Here is a 21,422-nt window from a genome sequence, read left to right as displayed (position 1 = left end):
AATGCAAAATAAGGTTTAGCAGCATATTGATGTAATTTTTGCCACTTCGAAAATAAGCTTAAACCTGTGTCACAGGGATGCGTTGAAGTTTTACATGATATATTTTTAAAGATATGATATTTCTATACAATTTGTCTGAAGAGAGCAAGGCGATTGAATGCGTATTTTTAATAATATAACAAAAAATACAAAAATGCTTCACGTGGGGCAAAATGGGCAGTTACGCTTGGGGCAAAATGGCCAGATGCTTTTGACATACGGCGCTTGGTGAGGCTATGGTGTTGTATTTGTCGCCTCAAAATGATAACAGACACAGCTTCATAAGATTCGATTTTGTAGGTTTAAACGTTTAAAAACTGTTTCAATCTTGATAACATATTTTTGGCAGAATTTTAAGGGCTTTTCTGCCCAGCAAATCAAAAGATAGAACGAAAAATACATTTCACGAAACGTGCGCAAAAGCATAGACCATTACCTAAGCGCAGTTGTTGTGGCCCAAATTGCCCCAGTGTTTTGACGTTTCACTGTTTGTTTACATATGCCCATTTTGCCCCAGGGCTATGCCCATTTTACCCCGCGTGTCAAAATAGCTTCTCGTTAAACATCAACTTTTATTCATCATTTTCATGTTTTTAAGTTGTTTTCATGTTATGTGGCAATTTTAATCCATAGATAAATGATTGAGGCATACATTAATGAAAGAAAAATTGTGTTTTGTGGAATATTCAAAGGAATATTCGGTAAACTGCTTAACATGCCCATTTTGCCCCGCTTTCCCCTATTTGTCATACCGTTCAATCGGAGCTATGTCATTCTATAACACTTACATCCGATATGCAAAAACTAACATTAGCTGTTGCAAAAATGTCTTAAGAACAACTGGAATGATTTTAATCGATCATTTGATTTATGCTTCTTTATTCCCAGTACTTTCTTTTATTTGTTTTTTTTTAAATGTATTTTTGCTTTTCCACTCTATGCACTGCTCAGTTCTCGAAACTTCACAACACAACAATCGTAGCCGATCAAGGGCTGTCTGTAGGCACCACTGGGCTAGGCTTTCGGTGACCTATGGCCCTGTAATGCCTGGCGTCTATGTTCTAAGGTTTGCAGACCAAGAAGCATGCGCCGTGATTAGTAATCTAATTGTTGTGATGAAGCCCATTGTAATCGGTATATTGCTATTCTGTTGTCAATGTTGTCTTGTCACATGCACCAGCGAGAAATGCTATACATACGAATCCAATAAGAATTAAAGAGATCACATATTCACGATCACGATAGCGCGACCTGCACAATTTAACAACATGCCCGTCGTGGGTTCAAGCTTCGTGTGGACCGTTTCCTCACAGCAAGGACTGACAGACTGCGTTAATCGTTATGCCAAATATAAAAGAAAATCACGATTAATTTGTTAAATAGAATTTTATAACACTTTGCGTCTAGTGCTTATCCTATGGCAAATGAATTGAGTGTTTTTGTAGGTTTTCCCACAGCTAACTAATAAAATCATAATTAGCTGCGATAATGTAATGGAAAACAAAGGTTCCTAGCAAAAAAAAAGCAACACGACACAATTAAATGGTGCCATTTGTTAGCCAATAGCAAGACCGGCAACGTAACAAGCAATTTAAAGTAATCCATCTGCCCGATAAAAAGTCTCCTCTACCCCTGTTCTTTCACCCGGCTTATCAGCCACCTGGCAAAATTGTTCGCTTTATCCATTGGCACGAACTCAACATTGAAACAATACCACTCTTTCAAAAATGGATCGACACTAACACACAGACACACACGTACTTTTTAAAACCATTTCCATGCATCCCCCCCCCGCCTATAGTTTACTTCAGTATGGTGGTGAACGTTTGAAAAATCCTAAAAAACGTACTCGACGGGCAAACAAAACCTCCGATTGAAAACATAAGTTTTGCAATTAATTTAACACAAACAACAACAAAAAAGCATAGTCTTGTCCGTTGTAAAATAATCCCCCCCAATACAGTTCCGCCTTCACCCGAACCGCCTACCTTCGACGTCACGTCCAACACCTCCCGCATGATCCGCTCGAATTCGGCCGTCTCCTCCGCCTGCTTTTGATTGTGTAGCGCAATCTTTTCGCTAAACTTCCTCGGATTCGCCATCGTTGGTGCGATTTTCCCTTTTCGCTTGTCACACTATGAGTTGAGCCGGATTTTCCGCAACGCGTCACCACAGGGGGCGTCTGGTGGCGGTTTTCCTCTCGCTGTTGCTGTTGTTGTACCTCCCACGCACTGCACGCTCACACAAACACACATGCGTGTAGACGACACTATTCGGACACTTCTGCTCTTAAGGGGGTAAACTTCCCGCTCCCGCCAACAGATGTTATTGTTGCGCTTTACGCTTCCACCGCAAAAACACGCACACGAACAAAGAAGCGTACACAGCGCTTTTCCTTTCACTGCACCCCGCTGTCTCGCACGCAACTGCCACTGTTTTCCACACCCCCGTATTGCCGTGGGTGGGTGTATGTGTGTCAGAAGTGTGCGCGCACCTCTATTGTTGCTACTACAGCATGGTTGCCTTCCGATCGACGGCGACGCTTTTCCCGCTGCCCAGCCCAGACGGCAAAACAAACAATGAAAAAAAGGCCTACTGCGACCGACCACCGTGGGCAGTTGCTGCGGTGGAAAACTTCCCTGAAACAAGATACACTTTTGTTGCTGTTGTTTTATTTTCGGTTAGCGATCCATCTTCATACACACGCAGACACACACATACACACACCAAAGACACACTTGAGGGGCAAATATGCTTCGGGGGCCGCCAAACACTGTTACGCTTCTCGTTTTGCAAGTATAAAAAATGCACTCCGTCGAGAAAATAGGCACTGGCTCTCGGGGACGGGAAAAAGAGAGCTTTTCACATGGGAGCGAGACAATTCTTCACCACCCTACACACTGCTTGCACACCCCTCATCACACACATACACCAGCTCGCCTTTGTAAGCTTTTCCCGTCGTTGTCGTTGGTGCGGTTTTCCACCTTGGAGCTTTTATTCTACTTTATTTGCTTATGATTTTCCCCCAGCACGCCGGTTTTTCACACCGAGGGGGGGTTGTTTTAGGTTGAACAATCGAAGCCACACGCACTCAAACATACATACACACACCACTCCTTACTGCTACTCTGCTGGATGCTGCGTACTAGCTGCGGCAAAGGCGCGTGTTGCATTGAGCAGGAAAATTGCCTCCCTTGCTTTCCCAGCACTCCGTGTATGTGTGTGTGCAGAGTGGAGTTGTTCTGCTTGTCTGCACACACCTCCCGACAACACACACGAGGGTTATGGGGAGTGGGGGGGGGGGTTGCAATGCAAAAGTTAACTTTTTCACTGGCGATGCTCTTTTGGAGCACAACGCCGAAGAAGCAGAAGAATAAGTTGAAGCAAAGTAAAACACTCCTGCTGTTCGTTATTTCGGAGCACAAACAGCTGCCGCACACACACTCTCTCTCTCTCTCTCTCTCTCTCTTTTTCTCTCTTTCTATCACACTATTTCTCTATCGTCGGGACGGCCGTTCGCTGTCTTGAAAATTGAACCTTCTTTTTCTCAATTCAACCGTTTTGCTTTTTTCCTGTATTTTTTACTTTTCACTCGTATGCACTTTTAGAATCTGCGAATCTCTAAAAAAAAACGACAAACACTCGTCGTATCGTATAACAATTTCACTTCCGTGCTTCAACCAAATTCGGACCAAATTCCTTGGGGGGACATTTTCACGCGCACAGTTTGCCCTCGGAAGTGGAATGGAGAGCCTCCCGTGCCGGTGGCTGGTTGAGTATCACCGAGCTGGCAGAGCTGGAAGTAAAACAGAACAGAAAGACATTTTCCACATTAGAAATTGCTGAATTTGCTCTCTTTTCTCTCTCCTTCCTTCACTAATTATGTTTAGAGCGGCCTATGGGCAATTCCCACCCAAGACACAACAACAGTGGACCAATATACATCCGAAATCTTCGCCTTCCGAGTCCTTCCTTTGCCTTGTTTATCTAATTTTATCACTAAATGTTGACGTTGACCGTATCAGGTTTGGGTGAGAGATTGGCCCGGGGGGGAGTGTGAGAAGCCTTAGAAATGCATAAGCGCGCAACAACACTATCGGTAAATATAACATTTTCTGCCCTTCGTCCAACTCCCCACCTTCCCTCTCTCCCCACTCAAACACACTAAATTAGAGCGCTGTTTTGTGCCTCATTTTAGCATCTTTTGGAACGGATTTTAGAGCCGCAAATGGAGACGCAAAACTGTGCGCAAACCTCTGTTGGGGTCTAAAGGGAATGACGAAGAAGGCACCTTTAGCCAGTAGAAGTGGCGACTGTGTTTGGAAAGGAAAAGCATATCACACACACACACGGTGGATACAACTCGATTGCACAACTCGCGCGTGGAACGCACACCACCCACCACCCACTCACCCACCGAGCAGCAAAAAGGCAACACGGGAACAGCAACAACAACAACAACAAAAAGCGAGACCACGATCTCGAACACTTTTATACAGACGCACACCTACACACACACACACGTGCACCGTCGTTGTGTACACACACACACACGTTTGCGTCTCGAACAGCCGTTTTCCCATTCACGCCTGAAGCGTGCTGTGTGTTTTGCTTGCGCGAAGGTTGAACTACTACTTGCGCTCTTGCTGCTGGCTGGCGCGATTGGGAGCAGCGCTGCCCTTTCCCTTGCGCGTGCACACATCTCGCGCGCGCACCGTCATTAAAATCTTCTCGCGCGCCACACACACACACAGCCATACATGAATGGTTGGTTGGGGAAAGGGGGTGCTGCGGAAGGGTGTTTGTGTTGACTGGAGCAGCTGGTTGCGTTGTGTGGCGGGAGCGCCGTCACCAAAAGTGCGCCGACTATAATGCGCGCCGCTATCAGGGATAAAGGAAAGGACAGGGCAGGGGTGGGTGGTGGCGGGATGATAGCATAGAAAGAAGCAAACAAACAAACAAAAATGCGAAACAAAAGTAACAGTACACTCCGCAACCGAAATTCCAGTATAATTTTTCTAATACTTCCAACATCGCTCGCTCTCCGCCGTACAAATATGCGCGAAAAGCGCCCCTGTGTATGTGTGTGTGTGTGTGTTTGTATCACAAAAGTGAGCGAGAGCACACAACTCCAAGAAAGAGAAACGCATCTACGAGAGAGCGGAAAGAGATGGAAGGGTGTGTGATGGGGGTTGAAAAAACACACAACACCCTACTCCGATGGGTGGCAGTGGTGGTGGTGGGTTGAGGGGGAGGTATAGCTGCTGATAACACACACAGTACAGCCTCACCGTGCCGTGGGGTGGTAGGAGGAACAAATCGAACAAATTATATTATTGCTGCGAAGTACAGCTTTGCTCGCCCCGCGCCACCCGAACAGAAAGTTGCTACACAATTCTTTTCATTTTTTTCCACACACACACACACACACGTGCACACATCTTGCCAACATTCGGTGCTCTTGCTCTTGCACAAACACACTCATTCTCTCTCACTCTCGCGCGCGGTTTCTGCTGGCCTGCTGTGCTCTAGGCCGGGGCTCGTCCGCTCACTCGCTCACGCGCGCGCACACAAACACACACACACAGGCGCGCGCGCTCTCTCACTCGTTGCGCTCTCGCGGTGGGAAGTGGGAGGCTATTTTTCTACGCGTTTTCCTGTATCGGTATTTTTTTTCCTTTCATTTCTGGTCTGTGCGCCCCATTCCCGAACTTTTTCACCCGAGCTCTTGCTACACACACACGCACATTTTGAGGTTTTCCACCGAAAGGCAGAATGAAGCAAAGGAGATGGGAAATTTGCTGCAACAAGAAGCGTAAGGAGGCGCGTTGTTAGGGTGGTGTGTGAAGAAAAATTTCGGTACGATCAACCCCAGCACACACACACACACTGTGCATTGTGTTTTTTCTCGTTTTCACTGATCCAAGGGGGGCGCATGGCTGAAGAAATTGGAGCATCTAATACCAAATGAGTATTGGAGCAGGCGGAAGGGGGTGAGGATGGAGAAGACATACTTTTTTTCTTTTTTTCACACCACCTCTGTACCATATTCTAATCCGTCTGTTCCCTAGCTGCACCGAATGGAAATGTTATGCACACACACACACACACACGGGCGTGGAGGTAGGGAAAAGAACTGGCTCGCTAGTAGTTTAATTCCTGCACCAGATTTTCCTTGCTTCGAAAACGCAGATCACACCAGCATACACACATACACACGCACACACACACTCAGCACATTTGGAGACGTGCTTTTGCAACAACAGCAGCACCAGCACCAACCATATTACGGGCTTACCGTGAACACACACGTCGCTGTACCTTTGCTTTTCCACTGACTGCTTTCCCTTGCAATTTGAAGGAAATTGTCCCGTTTTTTCCGCAAGCCCTTGACTAGACTATTTACGTAGCTGTCGATTTTTTAACTGTTTAGGAAGCAGTTTGCCTGTTTTCAGAGCCGCAGTCGCAACATTGACAGGGGTGCGAAGAAATGCGAGAGCGAGAGAGACTTTTTTCTTCCTCCCCAAACACCACTATCGCAGCGCGCAGGCTGTCAGAGAGTGACAAAAAGGGAGCACGTCGGTGGAGCACACTGGGCGGCCGGTGCGGACATGCCGGGAAAACGTACGCAAGGGAATCATCTACTTATCCCACGATGCGCGATAATGCGCTATAGCAAGCAGCAAAGCTGGTGGAGGGAAAATATATTTTGATTTTGATTTTGTTCCATGCATCGAATAGCTAGAGTGGGTGTGTGTGTGTTATTGAAAAAAAAACTTAAAGTGTTACTCTGTTTGGAGATGGTAGTGCAGTGCAAATTTTCTAATTAAACTTCGTTGACATGCGGGTGCTATTGACTTTCTGAAGGAGATTGTTGTGATTTGAACACATTTTTCAACTTTTTATTTTATTTTTATCAGCTTTCTTTTCCTGCCTGCTCACTTTCTGATCAAACACTGCGCACGCTACCTCTAGATACCTTTCTCTCGATAACTCCCCAAGAGCCACAAATCCACTGTACGACCACTAAACGGGGTCTAAACGGCTCAAGCTCTCAACCTAAAGAGAATCTAAAAAGACTTCGTTTAGCAGACGGTGAAGGACTGAAGCATTCTAAAATTAGCAAAAAGCTGGTGGCGCCATCTGTTTGTGAGATACCCAACCACCAGTGGAGTTTCCACGTTTGGAGAGCTTTCTCATTCTCTCTGCACTGTTGTATAGTTTCACATTGAAATTATGCATCGCTAGAACTAGGATGGCGATACGATTGTGTAAAACCTCGAATTTTACCAATTTGAATTAAACGTTCAAGTTATAACAAAGGCACAAAATCGCAAAGTAGAAGAATAAACAGAAGGCTGAAGGTGTTGTCAGTACAACGATCCGTAAACGAATGATCTTTATTTTGACATTCAGGTTATCGCACAGTTGTCACGGTGATGGTCATATTCTGATCCGGCATATTGGGCACTATGGTCTTATCAGGGGTCAAATCTCCAGGATATTACAATTGTTTAAATACTAAACTCCAATGAATACCACCATCACTGAAGCAAGTGAGATTAGAGCAATGGTCGTTGGTGTTGATACCCACGTATCTGACCACACGACCATTCATATAGATTTTTGCTCGAAATGTTAGAAGGCCATATAGGTTATGATTAGATGAAACTTGCCGAAACGCATTGTAAGAAAAGGACAGCAATATAATGATGAGTTGTAATACGCCATCTATATTCCGTTTAGGTTGAGAGCTTGAGTCGTTTAGAACTAGTTTAGTGGTCGTTTTGTGGATTTGTGACACTTGGGAATATTCAAATCACTCTTGCTTCAATTATACTGGTTCACATTGGAGTTTAGAATTTAAAAAAGAGTTTTAGATCTAGCGATGCAAAGCGAGGAAAGCTTCACTGTGTGGCTATCCCACCAATATATGGCACCACTAGTTTGTTTTTTAGGCCATTTTTAGAATGCATCAGTCGTATACCATCTGCTGAACGAAGTCTTTTTCGAACCGAAGATTCCTTATAGGTTGAAATCTTGAGCCGTTTAGACCTCTTCTTAGTGGTCATTTAGAGGATTTGTAGCATTAGGGTAGTGGAAAATACGGCCAGAGCGTAATAATTAATACAATAATTGAATATCTGATCGTATTTAATTTCTAAATCAAATTAACATGAAACCGTCGCTGTCCTCTCACGCGCATTCAAATTTTGTTACTTGGGAAACGTAAATCATCTTTGTGTGCGAGTTTTTTCACCGGGCACGCATATGTTGACTCGCGTCGATTGCCCCCCAAACGTCACGGACGAAAAACATGCTGTTCTGCGTAAGAAAAAAATCTTGCCCACAGATTACCGAATTTCTAAGCGCAACTGCTTGCAAAAACGTGTTCACTGCCGTGCGATTGTCCGTGTGAGCAGCATCCAAGCCCTGCGGTAGAAAACCAATGAGTGTTATAACGGTGGATCAGTTGGGAAAATCACGATGCAATGGAACTGCTGCCCCATTACGTACCGCTAAACGTGTAAAGTGTGATGATCGGCGTGAACCAACTCAGAGACCACCAATCAAGTGATAACACAGTAATTTTTGTTCGACCGTGCTGACAGGTGGGGGGAGGTGGGAAAAATTGTACGGAACGGTGGTTCCGCACTTGCCCATGAGCCGCCCGAGTTAGCGGGCAGACACAGTGAACGATGGCTACCCGCCGACCACGCGTAAAAGTAGCGGCCAATCTTAGCATTCGCCGACCGGCCAAAACCACCACGACCAATGTGACCGGCGAAACGATCAAACAGGAAGCTCACGTAACACTTCCCGAGCCGGTGCAGGAGCCAGCAGTTGAATTACCCAGTGCTACAGTTGCCACTCCACCGGAGGAGGATGCGCCGGTACCGCCCGAACATCTGCGGGATGTGAAAGCAATTCCAGTGCCTAGTTCCGTACCCGAGGCACCGCCGGAAGAAACATTCCAGGAGTTTAAGCTTCCGAGTAGGTTTTGTCTCTATATCGATTTTTTTTAAAACTATTTTCAATCTAAGTTAATACATTTAACAAATCCGTTTCTGTCTTCCAGAGCCTCCAGATGTCCCCAGCCCCCTCCCCGTACCGTGTCTGTCCGGGTACGACGCCCAACCCAGCAACAGCTTCATCGGCGGTGAAGAACCAATGTCCCCCCGGAAGCAGGACACGCGCCCCACTTTCACCCTCCCGCTGGCCCGCAAACGCATCCGCACCGAGTCGCTCACCTCCAATAAATCCCTCCCGGAGGGGGTGACGGTCAACAAGGTCACCCGGAAGCTGGCGACCAAGCAGGAAGAATCGCAACGTACCCTCGACAACAAGAAGGAGATCCGCAAGCGGCTCACCAACATCGAGAACGTGGACAAACAGAACCTAACCATGTTCGACATGATCTACTACAACCCGGTAAACAATCCGATGACACCGCCCGCCCTCAGCAAGCGTGGATCGCTCGAGAACATACCGAAGAGTGTGGACGGCCGGGAAGGGGGCAATGGTCGGGGGTCGCGCAGCCGGAGCGTCAGCAAATCACGCTCACCGACACCGGCCCCGTCCGGCTCGGTACCGGTGGTGGCGGCGGCTCCGAAGTCGGCGGCACCGCCCGCACCGGTCACCCTGACGCCCCAGCTCAAGCTGGGCCCGAACGGGGAGATGATACTCGACGAAGCTAGTCTAGTGGTGGAGAACGAGCGGGAGAGGGAGATGCGCGAAACGCTTGCCAACACGGACATCGTGTATCAGGATGAGTTTTCCGGCAGTAAGTTGATTGTTGGTGTGTTGCATTTTTTTTTTCAAAAATTGCTTATTAATGTCCTCCATTTCTCACCCACCGTCCAGATTCCGGCTACTACAGTCGCATCAGAAGGACGAAGGATTGGGGCGACGAGGAAACGATACGCTTCTACCGTTGCTTGCACACGATCGGAACCGATTTCTCCATGATGCTGACCCTGTTCCCACAGCGGTCCCGGCGTGATCTCAAACTTAAGGTAAGCCGACCGGGCTTGCTCCCCCTTCATATCACGCACAGCACTTACAGTTTGTGCCATTCGGTGCCCATTTGCAGTTTAAAAAGGAAGAGCGTATCAACCTCAACCTGGTGAACAAAGCACTGCTCCATCCGAACGAGTTCAACGTGGACGAGCTGCGGCAACAGTTCGCCGAGGAGGACGAGCAGCTCGAAAGGCAGCGGCAGGAGGAGCAGCAGCGCAAGATGGAAGCGCTCGAGCAGCAGCAAAAGGAAAAGCTGCGCAAAAAGTATGACTTGCACGTTAACTCTTCATTTTTTGCTTTGTTGCTTTAATTCCTAATCCCGCACGTTTGCACGTTTCAGCTTGATGATGCGAATGTCTGCCAGCAACAGCCCGCAAAGACGTATTAGCAAAGCGGAACGCGTCATGACGGACGGTTCGGAGGTGCCGCCGGGAGACGAGACAAAGAAACCAAAGCGGAAAGCACCGTCCAAAAAACGATCTACCGCAAAGGCAGACGACTCGGGTCCGAATGCACCAACCACGTCCGCTGAGCATGAAAATGAGCACCAGCAGCTTGAGCACGAGAGCAACAATACAGCCATCGTTGTGGAAGGCAGCTCGGAAATAAACCCAGCAACCACTGAGCCCAAGGAGGAAGCGTCCAAAAAGCGCAAACGTGCTCCGGTGCCGAAGAAGCGTGCCGCTGCTAAGCAAAATGTTGTTGCCACGGTTACAACCGCCATGGTGGAGCATAAAGAAGAGCAGCCATCTGCATACGTTGCAGAGGAAAATGGTTCGGCTTTAGCTGAACATTCGGACCATGTGGTTCCTGTGGACACTGCAGCGTCTAATACTCCGGAAGCGGATTCGTTCCACGAATGGAAACATAGCCCAGTGTCGAAAAAGGAAACCATCGTGCAATTAGATGATGGTACGGTCGTTCCAATCGCCATGGAAGAGAATGCTCAACAACAAACCAAATCCGTTCCCGAACGAAGCGTTTCGCCTGAATGTACCGCTAATACACCCATGGATACCGCACAACCCGCTGCTGGCAAACTGTCCCTAAACGCTGCACCAAAGAAACCACCATCACCCCAAATGCCAAACGAATCTGCTCCACCATCGCCGGACAATGACGCCGGGGAGGAGGATATGCAACAAGATACCATGGCGGACGGTTCCTCCGACGATGACGACGGTGATCGGCTGGTAATAGATGAACGAACAAATACTCCTGCCAGCTCTGCTGCGCCTGCTGATGGGAAGAAACATTCCCAGAAAAAGCTGAAACACTTGCCGAAGAAAAAGCGCTTCTTCGGTAAGCCACGCCCACAGCTGGTGGCTTCGAGGAAGAGGACGGATAAGCCACCGGTGGCAAAGCAAGAGTTGCTCGATCTGCCCGATGAGGAGCCGGTCGTTATAAAGAAGGACCCTACGGAGGACGTCGACCACGCGAACAATGTGCCACCGGGCGGACCATGCAATGAGCCGAACGCGTCCGACCAACCGTACGTGCTGTATGAGCCGGCCGCAGTTGCTACCTACGAGAGCAGTGCCAACCTGGAGCTGCCGATCGTGAAGTACCAGTGTATGGAGGATCTAACCGAGGAGGAGGACGGTTACCGACCATCGGATGACGTGATGGGGGCAGGCGACTACCGTGACGAGCTTGGCAGGGGCGTTGATGGTACGGGCAACGTATCTGCTGCTTCCGCTTCAGCCTCCTCGGTCGCTGCCGGACAGCCGGAGCAGGAGGAGGACGTGGGCATTACTGTGATAACGCTGCAAAACCTGGACGACCAAACGCAAACGACCTGCCTGCGTACGGATGTCGCGCCATCGGTGCAGCCTACGCTGATCAACGAGCTAACGCCGGTGGAGATCAAGTACGACGAGTACGAGCCGGAAGGCCAGCTGGTGCTGGGGCTGGACAATGACGACAGCATCGTGAAGAACGAGCTGCTGCAGCACGGAGCGCAAAGCGGGCTGCAACGGCGGAACGAATTGCGTAGCAACGCTGCTCCGGTGAATGTGCAGGTAATCGATTGGCCCCCGGTCGCAGGCGGTACGGCCATACCGTACGTCGTGTCGTACGGGAAGCTGGACTCGTACGGCTGCTCCAGCGATACCGTCATCATACCGGACGAAATCATACCGCCCCAGGCGATGATGGGCCAGCGCGAGCAGCACGTGGTACAGTATGCGCCCCTCGCACAAACCATCGTGAACGTAGCACCACCGCCGGTCGAGCAGGCGGCTGGCCCGACCGCTGCTACTACCTCCCTCTACGCGCCGGATGCCCGGGTACAGCCCGGGCAGGGCAATGTGCAAACGGCACTACCACCGTCTGTACAGTGCACTGCAGCGATTACTCCCAAGCACGAGCATGCTAATCAACCACCCAACAGTGCGCTTCATACGACCGAGCAGGATAATAGTAACGGAGGTGGTGGTGACTTTGCGACAAACACGGCAATACAATTGCCTGCACTCGAGATTGCCGGCGAGGCAGAGCAACCGTGCAAACGCGATCCGGTCGATAACGATCCAGCAGGCGCAGAAGCAGAGAACGAAGTGGAAGAAGAGGAAGAAGAAGAAGAGGAGGAAGGGGAAGGTGATGGTGGCTTTTCGCTCGAGGACATCGACATCAACTCGCTCGTGCTGGTGGAGAGTCAGGATAGTGGCGATCCGAACAAAACGTTCTACGAAATTTACGTCTCCAATCCGGACACCGGGCAGTTGAGCGAAAAGCCGCTCGATGTGCCGGCGGACGTGATCGAAAGCATACGGCAAATACTGGAAGGTGGTGGGGAACGGTAACGCCCCCCCTCCCCTCTCTCCCATGGTGCCGCTCCCATGTACATTAGCATGTAGGTAAAAGTGTTGTTTCCATGCTCCCTTCCCTCGCCCTACTCTACTCGGAGTTGGTCACCAACCCCACCCCGTTCCGATGGGGTTCGGTGGTCGAACGGTGTGTTACGCCCGGATATAGAATATGTGTAGAGTAAGCCCTTATTTAAAAGCGATATAAAGTGTAGTTTTTGTTTCTGCTAGTTCGCACGCCCGCACGTACCGGTACTGTGAGCGTATTTGAGGAGAGAAGGTAGGAGAGAAAAAAAACTGTTTGGCTTTATTTTATAATGTTGTTTTTTTGCGACACGGTTCATCGGTAAATAAAATGAGTTTGAATTTGTTTTTGGTCGTTTGAGAATTAGAAAACAAAATGGCTTTTTTTAAATGATTAATAATTGTTAACAGCTCGATCGAAAACAGTTCTTCTGCTTCTTGGCTAGCTTAAAAGGCCCATTTAGTGATCGATTGAACGTGAAATGTGAGCGTGAGTGTGAAGCGGAAAAAGGGGAACGGTAATATTGATATATTGATGATTTGATGCGTCTCTCACTTTTGTTGACCTGCTCACGATAAAGCACGTCGATGTGACGAGGCCTGGTCAACAATCATTCTCCAGGATTCTCGGTCCCTGGCTACAGCCTCCCATCCATGTAGACACCCGATCTCCGACAGGTTTCGTTTCACCTGATCCAGCCATCGAGTTCGCTGTCGAACTGTCGAAGAAGGTGTTGTGGGGCATGAGCCCGGCATCCTCATGACATGCCACAACCATCGTATTCTGCTAGCCTTCGCCACCGTCAGGATGCTCGATTCGTCGTACAGCCTGGTTCATCCTTCTTCTCCATGCTCCATGCTCGAATACACCGTCAATCCTCCGCTCGGATGGTCCAGGACTCGTGTCCATAGAATCAATGTGCGATATATCTCACATTTCGTGCGGGCTTGAAGTCTTCTGGATCTCAGCAGTCGGTGAAGCCCATAGTATGCACGATTCCCCTGCACAATGCGTCTCCGGATTTCGCTGCTGATGTCGTTGTCCGAAGTAACGACCGTCCCGAGATAGCAAAACTCCTTTGCTACCTCGAGACTGTCGCCGTCAACTAATACACTGCTTCCCAGATAGTCTGAGTCTCCGACAAGCAGATACACTTCATCTGGGTCGCATTGATTCTCAATCCTATTCTTGCTTTCTTGCGTTTGATTCGGGTATACGCCTCACACACCTTCGCTGTTGTTCTGCCGATAATCTCGATGTCATCCGCGAAGCCAATAAATTGGACAGACCGGTAGAGGATCGTGCCACGAATGTCGTTGTCAGACAGGATAGTCCGTCGCCTTACCTCAGACCTCTCAGAGATTCGAACGATTCCAACGTCAAGTTCGATGCTCCATAGCTCCTTCCGTCTGCAGAAAAGTATCTGGAACAGGATGATGAATCGAAAATGCGAGCAATCCAGCCTGTCACCCTTTTTGTAGACTGGATGGATGACTCCCAGCTTCCACTCCTCCGGTGGTTCCTCCTGGCCCCAGATTTTCATGATCAGCTGATGTATTTCGACGGTAAGCCTCTCTGGTCCCATCTTGAAGAGCTCGGCCACCAGTCCATCACTATCTGATATATACAATTGATTGCTTCACACTGCAATAGGCTACTGCGATCAACCTGTTAACAACACGATTGCTAGATTAACAACAGCTTTTGATGACATCGGACCAAAAAAAGGTCCAAATATAGGCCCATAAAGTTATTAAAGTTTTATTAAGATGTTTGCTTCGCCGCCTTCCAAAAAAAAAAAAAAAATATATCAAATAATTCAGGAGCTTACCTATTCTTTTTTTTGTTTCATGAAACGTTAAATTTTGTTAAAAACTCACTGAAATATGATTAGAAAAAACGGACCTCAAGACTAGTTTTGGTGATCTTGTACATGTTTAGTTAGTTCCTCTTACTGATAGTCGGACGGGTTGTTAGGAGCTAAGCGCATATGTCTCGCTATCACGTCGACGAATTACTGCCTACATTGTACGTTTTGAAAGATTTGATTGTGCTTGACTCCAATTAAAACATGGATAAGATACCGCTCTCTAAGGGAGAAAATTCAAGAAGATATAATCCTGACGATGTTATGGCCTTCTATTATAGAGCAGTCTTAGTTGAACACATAGTAGGACTCTCTGACCCTGACCCTGACCAGGTAATCGGGCATCGGTAACTTACGAATTGGCTGCAAGTAGTTTCTCCCATTGGCTCTTTCCACCCGTTTTCCTCTCCCCATTTGGACAGAACCCCTTTAAAAGCGTAATGGCTCAATGCGGATTTTGGAAGACCTTAGCACCGGCATTGATAACCAGAAGTAGTAACAATATGGATGAACTAAACATATTCTATAACAAATTAAGATTCTATCCATACTGTGTATGCATAGAAGAAACTATTCACCCTAGCATTGAAGCCTAGCTCTGCGCGAGTAACTTTTCGTCCGTCTTTTAACAAGATATGCTCACTTTAAACGTTATGTGCTTTTTGTCTGCTGGTAAAACCGCCACTCCGCGATCGGTTCGATGTGATGGGGTTCCACCTTCATGCTCGTCCACACGCGATACATGTTGTGGAACCGTAGCCCATCGTACGGTGTCGTCGGCCGGTACTGCTGCGGTAGGCCAAGCGCTTTTGCCACCCGGTCCATGTGGCTGTACACCTTTTGGAACAGGAACCCTAGTCGGAACGCGCGCGAAATCAGTTTCTGCGGGTACGGTTCCTGCAGTGGATCGAACGCACCGTTCGAAAGTTGGTGCGCGATGAGCAAAAGTAGATCCGCTTCGAACAAGCGAATCGCACCACACTGGCGCAACCGGTACAGGGTAAGTACCGTGCACATGAACGCGGGTGGCACGGTATTGAACAGTTCCACGTCGAGCAAATCGTCGGAACAAACCCAACGCCACAGTTGCAGTTTGCGCTCGAGCAGCGAGGCCTGTACGGGCCCGTCGGTTGAAATCAAATCCATTACCGGTGGCGGTGTGATGGCAGTCGGAAAGGTAGCGGCAACCGTTCCGAACGAGTGTGGTTCTTGATGGTTGCGCTTTGTGACGACCGTTATGTGCTGCCGTTCGTGCTGATGGTGGTATAGCAGGATACCACCGATGCGGGAAATAATCGGTTCGATTATTTCATAATAATTGCCAAATTCTGACGACCGGTAGTCGAAAAAGAAGAGCGTGACGTTAAACGGTACCCCGGTCAGTATGCTGTGGGTAAAGCTGTACCCAGCCTGTAGCAGATAGGCGAACGGATCGTCGGGTTTCTTCTCCGATGGTTCATCCTAAAAGAAGAAATTAGTAGTCAGGTGAGTAACGATCGTACGAAAGAGTGACCCACACCCATACGTACCACCTGGTAGAAGGCATAGCTTTGCCGAAACCATTCGTAAGCTTCCGTCGGTATGCGCCTCTTCTTGTACACCCGTCCCAGTATCGAGCGTACCGTATCGTCATCCAGCTTCCCGTTGCGCACCGTCAACCGTCGCACATACTCAGCCAGTTTGTAAAACTTTTGCGTGTGCGGGCCAAGATCGTTCAGAAACGGTTCCAGCTCGTCGTAGCTGAAGAAATCGTTCCCGGCCAACGTTGCCCACAATGCCATCTGGCGCCACTGCAAGCCAAGCGTGCGTAGTAGCGCCTGCCGGCCGTAAGCCTTTGTAATCAACTTATTGACATCGATGTGGTTCGCGTGCCACAGCTGCCAGCCGCCCTCGAAAATGAGGAAATCCGTATCGTGCGATATCACCGCCAGGGCCTTACGCTTGGTGGCGTAAATTGCCAGCGCTTGGTCGCACTCCAAGTCGGTCGATACGATTAGCTCGCCGTGCCGCTTGGCCACATTCTCCAGCTTGATGCAGGTGTTGTTTGGCAGCGTGCGGTCAAACTTGTTCGCGGCCACTGCCAGTGGCATCCGTGCATTGATTCCGTCCAGTACATCGATCATCCGGTCGTACTTGTCATTCTGCCTGTTGATCCACGTGTCGTACTTGTTCAGCTGCAGTGTACCGTCGTAGAAAAAGACCAGCTCGGCACCGGCATCGGTGAGGCGTTTAAAAAACGAATCCGCCGTATGCTCCACCACCCAGAACTGGCTGCCACACAGTAGGCTTCGTCTGTCGGAACAAAACACTCCGAACATCGCCATTAGGTCGATCACGACCAACGGCTTTTCGACGCTTTTTTTCGCATTCCTGTCAATTGGTTCGAACGGGTTCATTGCTGCGTTATGTTTCATCAAATTGTGTAACTCTTGCCGTTGCCGCCGTTTTTACTTACGAAATTTCGTGCTGCATTTTAACGGTGTATAGTCCACCGTCCACCTTCCTCTCCATAAAGCTGTGGAGATGACGTATTCCCATTTTCAGTGCCGAACTGCGGCGGGATGACTAATTCCGAGTTAACCGAGTAGGTATGTCCAAGTTTCTAAAGTATGCTATTAAAAATAAAGTTGTAATTAAGCACGGAATTTCTAAATAACATGACAGATGTCTCCCTCCTCACACCTTGGCGTAACGCGGCCGGTGTTTGGACTTTACTTGACTCGAACTAGGATCCTCAAACCATATCAACCATTAACTTACAAATGTATCGTGATAATCTTGTTATTTATTGCTACACTAGATACTTCAGAAGAGAATTTATTCAAGCGTATATTCACAAAAGCGGTTTGCCTGCCAATCACTTTATAAATTCAAAAATTAACAAATATGGTCCGATCGGTAGAGTTTTGTGCGGCACATGTTTTGTTTAGGTGGGCCCGGTGTACATTTCACTCGTAACCCACGTAGCATTTTGGTTGCCCCAAGGAGCAGAACCCAAGTAGCCTTAAGAAACTCTATTTGATTATTAACAGTTTTTTAAAGCCGTTAAAAATCAAATAGAGTTTCTTAAGAGAATATGACATTTGCCAGCGTTACAGCATAACGACGTATTCCGTTACCCTCGTTTTTTTTATTCTGGTCAATATAACTTACAGTGTTTTTCAAATTTTATCTACACCATTTTCAATTTATTCAATATTCGAAAAATCATTTTTCATTATTATTTATATAATAATGCGTATTTATTTTCACACCAAAATATTTGTTTTGTTTAACTGTACGAAAACTATGTGTTTTCTTTTATTCCTCTATTTGTATCTGCGGTTATAATAAAAAAAAGAATTTAAAAATATAAAAAAATTCATAGTTTTTAAATAATACATGTGAAGAGTTTGATAAAGGGTATGCAATATTTGCAAATGAGAAAAATCTTCATAAAAATATTTATTTTCTTGGGCAAAATAATATGCTCTTGATGACGATAATTTTTAAGACATACTGTACATGGTCACGTACATGGCGCCTCCATTTCTTATGTCAAAAAGTTCGTCAAGCTTCGTGTGTATAGTTTGTGTGTAGATGGCAACAAAACCAAGCGTCTGCGACAATTTCTATCAGCTATTGTTTAATTTGTGTATCATCGTGCTTTTACAACAGGTCAGTGTATCGATATTACCATTCTCTTCACATGAGGTACATAAGTTTTATATTTCGCAGCATTTTCGATTCGGATAGCGTTTGGACATCATGTTTTCCGTACACGGCAGCAGCTGACCTCCACGATGAAGATTGACGAAATCCGCATAATGAAAGAAAATTGTGTAATGCGGTTACCAAGTGAAATTGTGTTATTCAATAAACGAATAATTGTTTTATTTATTAATTTATTTCACGAAAATATAAGCACATTAAGCTTAACGAAGACCTTGCATGTCCCTAACGAAAGAGAAAGAAAAATATAGACATCTCTGTCGATTTTTTCGTTAATTTTGATCTCTTTCGTTAAAAATACCGGTTAAATTTTAAGATTTAACGAAACATTGACGAAGCAAGGAAAGCGTTACGCAGTGTTTTAAGCCCTAGAATTACTGCTGTATGGAAAGCTAAAAGTAATACTTTTAGGCATACTTTTAACGGTTTCTTAACAGGATTGTGCTACTTGGGAATGAACATTCGCGGAGCGTTACAATGCGTTACATTTCAGTAGTCAATTTTTCGTACGCGTTATCTAAATTTTGAAGCGCGATTTTACAGATAATGTCGGCCGTTATGCCTCTACCTCACACACTGAAAACTATCGTACCGAAAACGGAAATAGACCAAACCAAAAAATAAAACTCTTTTTCTGTTTTTTCCTCTCATCAGTGGACCGAAATAAAGCAGTGTTGTGTTAAGGCGTTACATTTTATGTGTCGTTTTTTTTCGTTACGGTGTTTTAATCGATGTGTCTGGCAACGACGTATAAATCGACTGTCAATTCAGCCATTGCAATGAAATGTCATTCGATCTCGCTACCGAGGATTCGCAAAAATACTAAAAATCTCGGGAAAGCGGATTTGCGAGTGAGCTTGCAGACGAGGCGGATTTGACAATTGAACTGTTCTACTGTTATACGACCCTGTTACCGCAGCCAAGGAAACCTTTCGTCGTATGTTTGCGGCCTAACACTAATTTGACTTAAATTCTTCATTTGGAATGTAATTGCCTTGTTGCATGCGATTGTTTCACAAGCGCTGTCAAAATGTTGTATGGGATTTGACACCTAATAGCGCGTGGCCACGGAGCTGAAAAAATGTTGAAAAAATTTTCAACTTTGTCAAAATTGCTTGTCAACTGCAAGGATAATGTATTTAGAAGGTTGATTTTTACCGCTTTTGCTGGGCGACATTGTGGGGGACATCTGTCACTCTCTGCATACAAATTTCATTACCCCGCACCAGCCCTCCCCGATTTTTATACCGGAGCAAGGTGTTATAAATGACAAGGTGAAGTTGTTCAGAGCAAAATGACATTTCTCGACTTGACACATCTCTTCCGGGGGCTCCGGTATAAAAATCGGGGAGGGCTGGTGCGGGGTAATGAAATTTGTATGCAGAGAGTGACAGATGTCCCCCACAATGTCGCTCAGCAAAAGCGGTAAAAATCAACCTTCTAAATACATTATCCTTGTACCGGAGCCCCCGGAAGAGATGTGTCAAGTCGAGAAATGTCATTTTGCTCTGAAAAACTTCACCTTGTCATTTATAACACCTTGGTCAACTGCAAAAAAGAGCTTTTCTCGTGGCCGCAGCAAAAACATACACAAGAGCGAAAAAAAGCTCCAACATCTGAATATCATCGATATTTTGTTTAAGAAGTACTAAATAGGTACATACAGTGGAGCGCCGTTTATCCGGGTACCTTTTATCCGGCTCTCCGTTTATCCGTGCTGTTGAGAAATGACAGTTCAATACAAAAGTGACATTGCGTTATGAGGAGGATATTTGAAAAAGCGGTTATAAGAGCACGTTGTCATAACAAAAACACTGTAATGCATGGCAAATTTTAAATACCCAAGCGCCACAGATTAAGCTTAAACGACTGGAAAATTGAATATCCATAGAAAAAAAATGAAAGCTCCACAGCTTCATTCGTTTGATCAATAGATGGCGTATTAAAACTGATTATTATATTGCTATCCTTTTCTTGCAATGTGTTTCGACAAGTTTCATCTTATCATGACCTATATAGCCTTCTAACTTTCCGAGCAAAAATCTATATGAATGGTCGTGTGGTCAGATACACGGGTATCAACACCAACGACCATTACTCAAATCTCACTTGCTTCAGTGCTGGTGGTTTCCGTTGGAGTTTAGTATTTAAACAATCGTATCGCCGTTCTAGTTCTAGCGATGCATAACTTCAATGCGAAACCATACAACAGTACAGAGGAAATGAGAAAGCTCTCCTCCAAGCGATGAAGCTCAACTGGTTAGGGTATCCCACCAACAGAGAGCGCCACCAGCTTTTTTGCTATTTTTAGAATGCATGAGTCGTTTGCCGTCTGCTAAACGAAGTCTTTCTATATTCCGTTTAGGTAGAGAACTTGAGTCGTTTAGAAGCCGTTTAGTGGTCGTTTAGTGGATTTGTGGCACTTGGGTATTCTCTTTGTAAAAACATGAAGTTAGTAAAAACTGGGTTATTTTTATCAAAAAAATAAGAAAAATTTCCTAAACATAACCAGGAATTGGTGATAAAATATATCATTTGACTCATTATCTGTGTTATTCGCTTATCCGGGCGAGGTCAAGTCCCGAGAAGCTCGGATAAACGCGCTCCACTGTAAATCAATTAGAATCATGCATTTTAGCATTATTATCATAACAATGGGTCACAACTGCGCCAAATAGCTGTTTGTTTACGCTTTTTCACGAACGTCAAATTTTGTCAACTTTTTTTCCTGGCTGCTCCAGGTTACAAAATTTTGACAAATGCTCAAAAAAGTGACAAAAGCTCACATTTTGAAAAATTTGTCAGCATTTTGTCACTCCCATGGCCTTTCGCTTTAACGTCGGCCGTGTGAACGGTCCTGTTTGCTTCCCTGGGCCCTTGGCACATTTTGCTCAACGGGATTTGTTTGTATCTTCTTCTTCTTCTTCTTCTTGGCTTTTGATTTTAAATATGA

The 21,422-nt window shown here is 46.5% G+C and overlaps 3 protein-coding genes across 17 annotated transcripts in view; 1 reads left to right on the top strand and 2 right to left on the bottom strand.

Annotated features, from left to right (window-relative positions):
* Window positions 1-6,607, bottom strand: part of LOC1275523 (uncharacterized protein DDB_G0283357) — a 43,572-nt gene extending 36,965 nt beyond the window's left edge. For 4 of the 14 annotated variants that reach the window (XM_061657717.1, XM_061657724.1, XM_061657722.1 and 1 more), the window contains exons 1-2: window positions 6,338-6,606; window positions 2,028-3,835 (exon numbers count right to left, since the gene is read on the bottom strand). In XM_061657717.1, coding sequence (XP_061513701.1) covers window positions 2,028-2,141 — 114 coding nt within the window. In that variant the 5' untranslated portion in view covers window positions 2,142-3,835; window positions 6,338-6,606. Of the gene's footprint in view, window positions 1-2,027; window positions 3,836-4,452; window positions 4,699-6,337 lie in introns of those variants that run through there. The other 10 variants (XM_061657723.1, XM_061657726.1, XM_061657720.1 and 7 more) reach the window with 8 other exon arrangements.
* Window positions 6,608-8,319: 1,712 nt separating this feature from the next.
* LOC4578122 (transcription factor TFIIIB component B'' homolog) lies at window positions 8,320-13,267 on the top strand. The gene is made up of 5 exons (XM_061657000.1): window positions 8,320-9,033; window positions 9,119-9,823; window positions 9,904-10,055; window positions 10,133-10,323; window positions 10,400-13,267. The coding sequence occupies exons 1-5, from the start codon at window positions 8,739-8,741 to the stop codon at window positions 12,861-12,863; spliced, it is 3,807 nt and encodes a 1,268-aa protein (XP_061512984.1). The 5' UTR covers window positions 8,320-8,738; the 3' UTR covers window positions 12,864-13,267.
* A 1,368-nt stretch (window positions 13,268-14,635) lies between these two features.
* Window positions 14,636-17,727, bottom strand: LOC1275520 (uncharacterized). Of its 2 annotated transcripts, none has more exons than XM_061658038.1 (4): window positions 17,441-17,727; window positions 17,214-17,370; window positions 16,288-17,128; window positions 14,636-16,219 (listed from the first exon to the last, which is right to left on the bottom strand). In XM_061658038.1, the coding sequence occupies exons 2-4, from the start codon at window positions 17,294-17,296 to the stop codon at window positions 15,410-15,412; spliced, it is 1,734 nt and encodes a 577-aa protein (XP_061514022.1). In that variant the 5' UTR covers window positions 17,297-17,370; window positions 17,441-17,727; the 3' UTR covers window positions 14,636-15,409. The 2 variants fall into 2 exon arrangements, with proteins under 2 accessions (XP_061514022.1, XP_061514021.1); XM_061658037.1 differs by having other exon boundaries at window positions 17,519-17,727.
* Window positions 17,728-21,422: the final 3,695 nt, after the last annotated feature.

This window comes from Anopheles gambiae, chromosome 3, assembly GCF_943734735.2.
Source record: "Anopheles gambiae chromosome 3, idAnoGambNW_F1_1, whole genome shotgun sequence".
NCBI classification, from domain to species: domain Eukaryota; kingdom Metazoa; phylum Arthropoda; class Insecta; order Diptera; family Culicidae; genus Anopheles; species Anopheles gambiae.
The sequence above is the reverse complement of the archived record's forward strand: the minus strand, read 5'-3'. Positions and strand labels throughout refer to the sequence as shown.

Excerpts from the sequence above, each read along its gene's own strand:
- LOC4578122 (XM_061657000.1), top strand. The coding sequence starts at position 8,739 with ATGGCTACCCGCCGACCACGCGTAAAAGTAGCGGCCAATCTTAGCATT. Across the intron at positions 9,034-9,118 it reads CCAGGAGTTTAAGCTTCCGA|AGCCTCCAGATGTCCCCAGC; the intron begins GTAGGTTTTGTC and ends TCTGTCTTCCAG. Across the intron at positions 10,324-10,399 it reads AAGGAAAAGCTGCGCAAAAA|CTTGATGATGCGAATGTCTG; the intron begins GTATGACTTGCA and ends TGCACGTTTCAG.
- LOC1275520 (XM_061658038.1), bottom strand. The coding sequence starts at position 17,296 with ATGGGAATACGTCATCTCCACAGCTTTATGGAGAGGAAGGTGGACGGT. Across the intron at positions 17,129-17,213 it reads AAAATGCAGCACGAAATTTC|GAATGCGAAAAAAAGCGTCG; the intron begins GTAAGTAAAAAC and ends ACCAATTGACAG. Across the intron at positions 16,220-16,287 it reads GCTATGCCTTCTACCAGGTG|GATGAACCATCGGAGAAGAA; the intron begins GTACGTATGGGT and ends TTCTTCTTTTAG.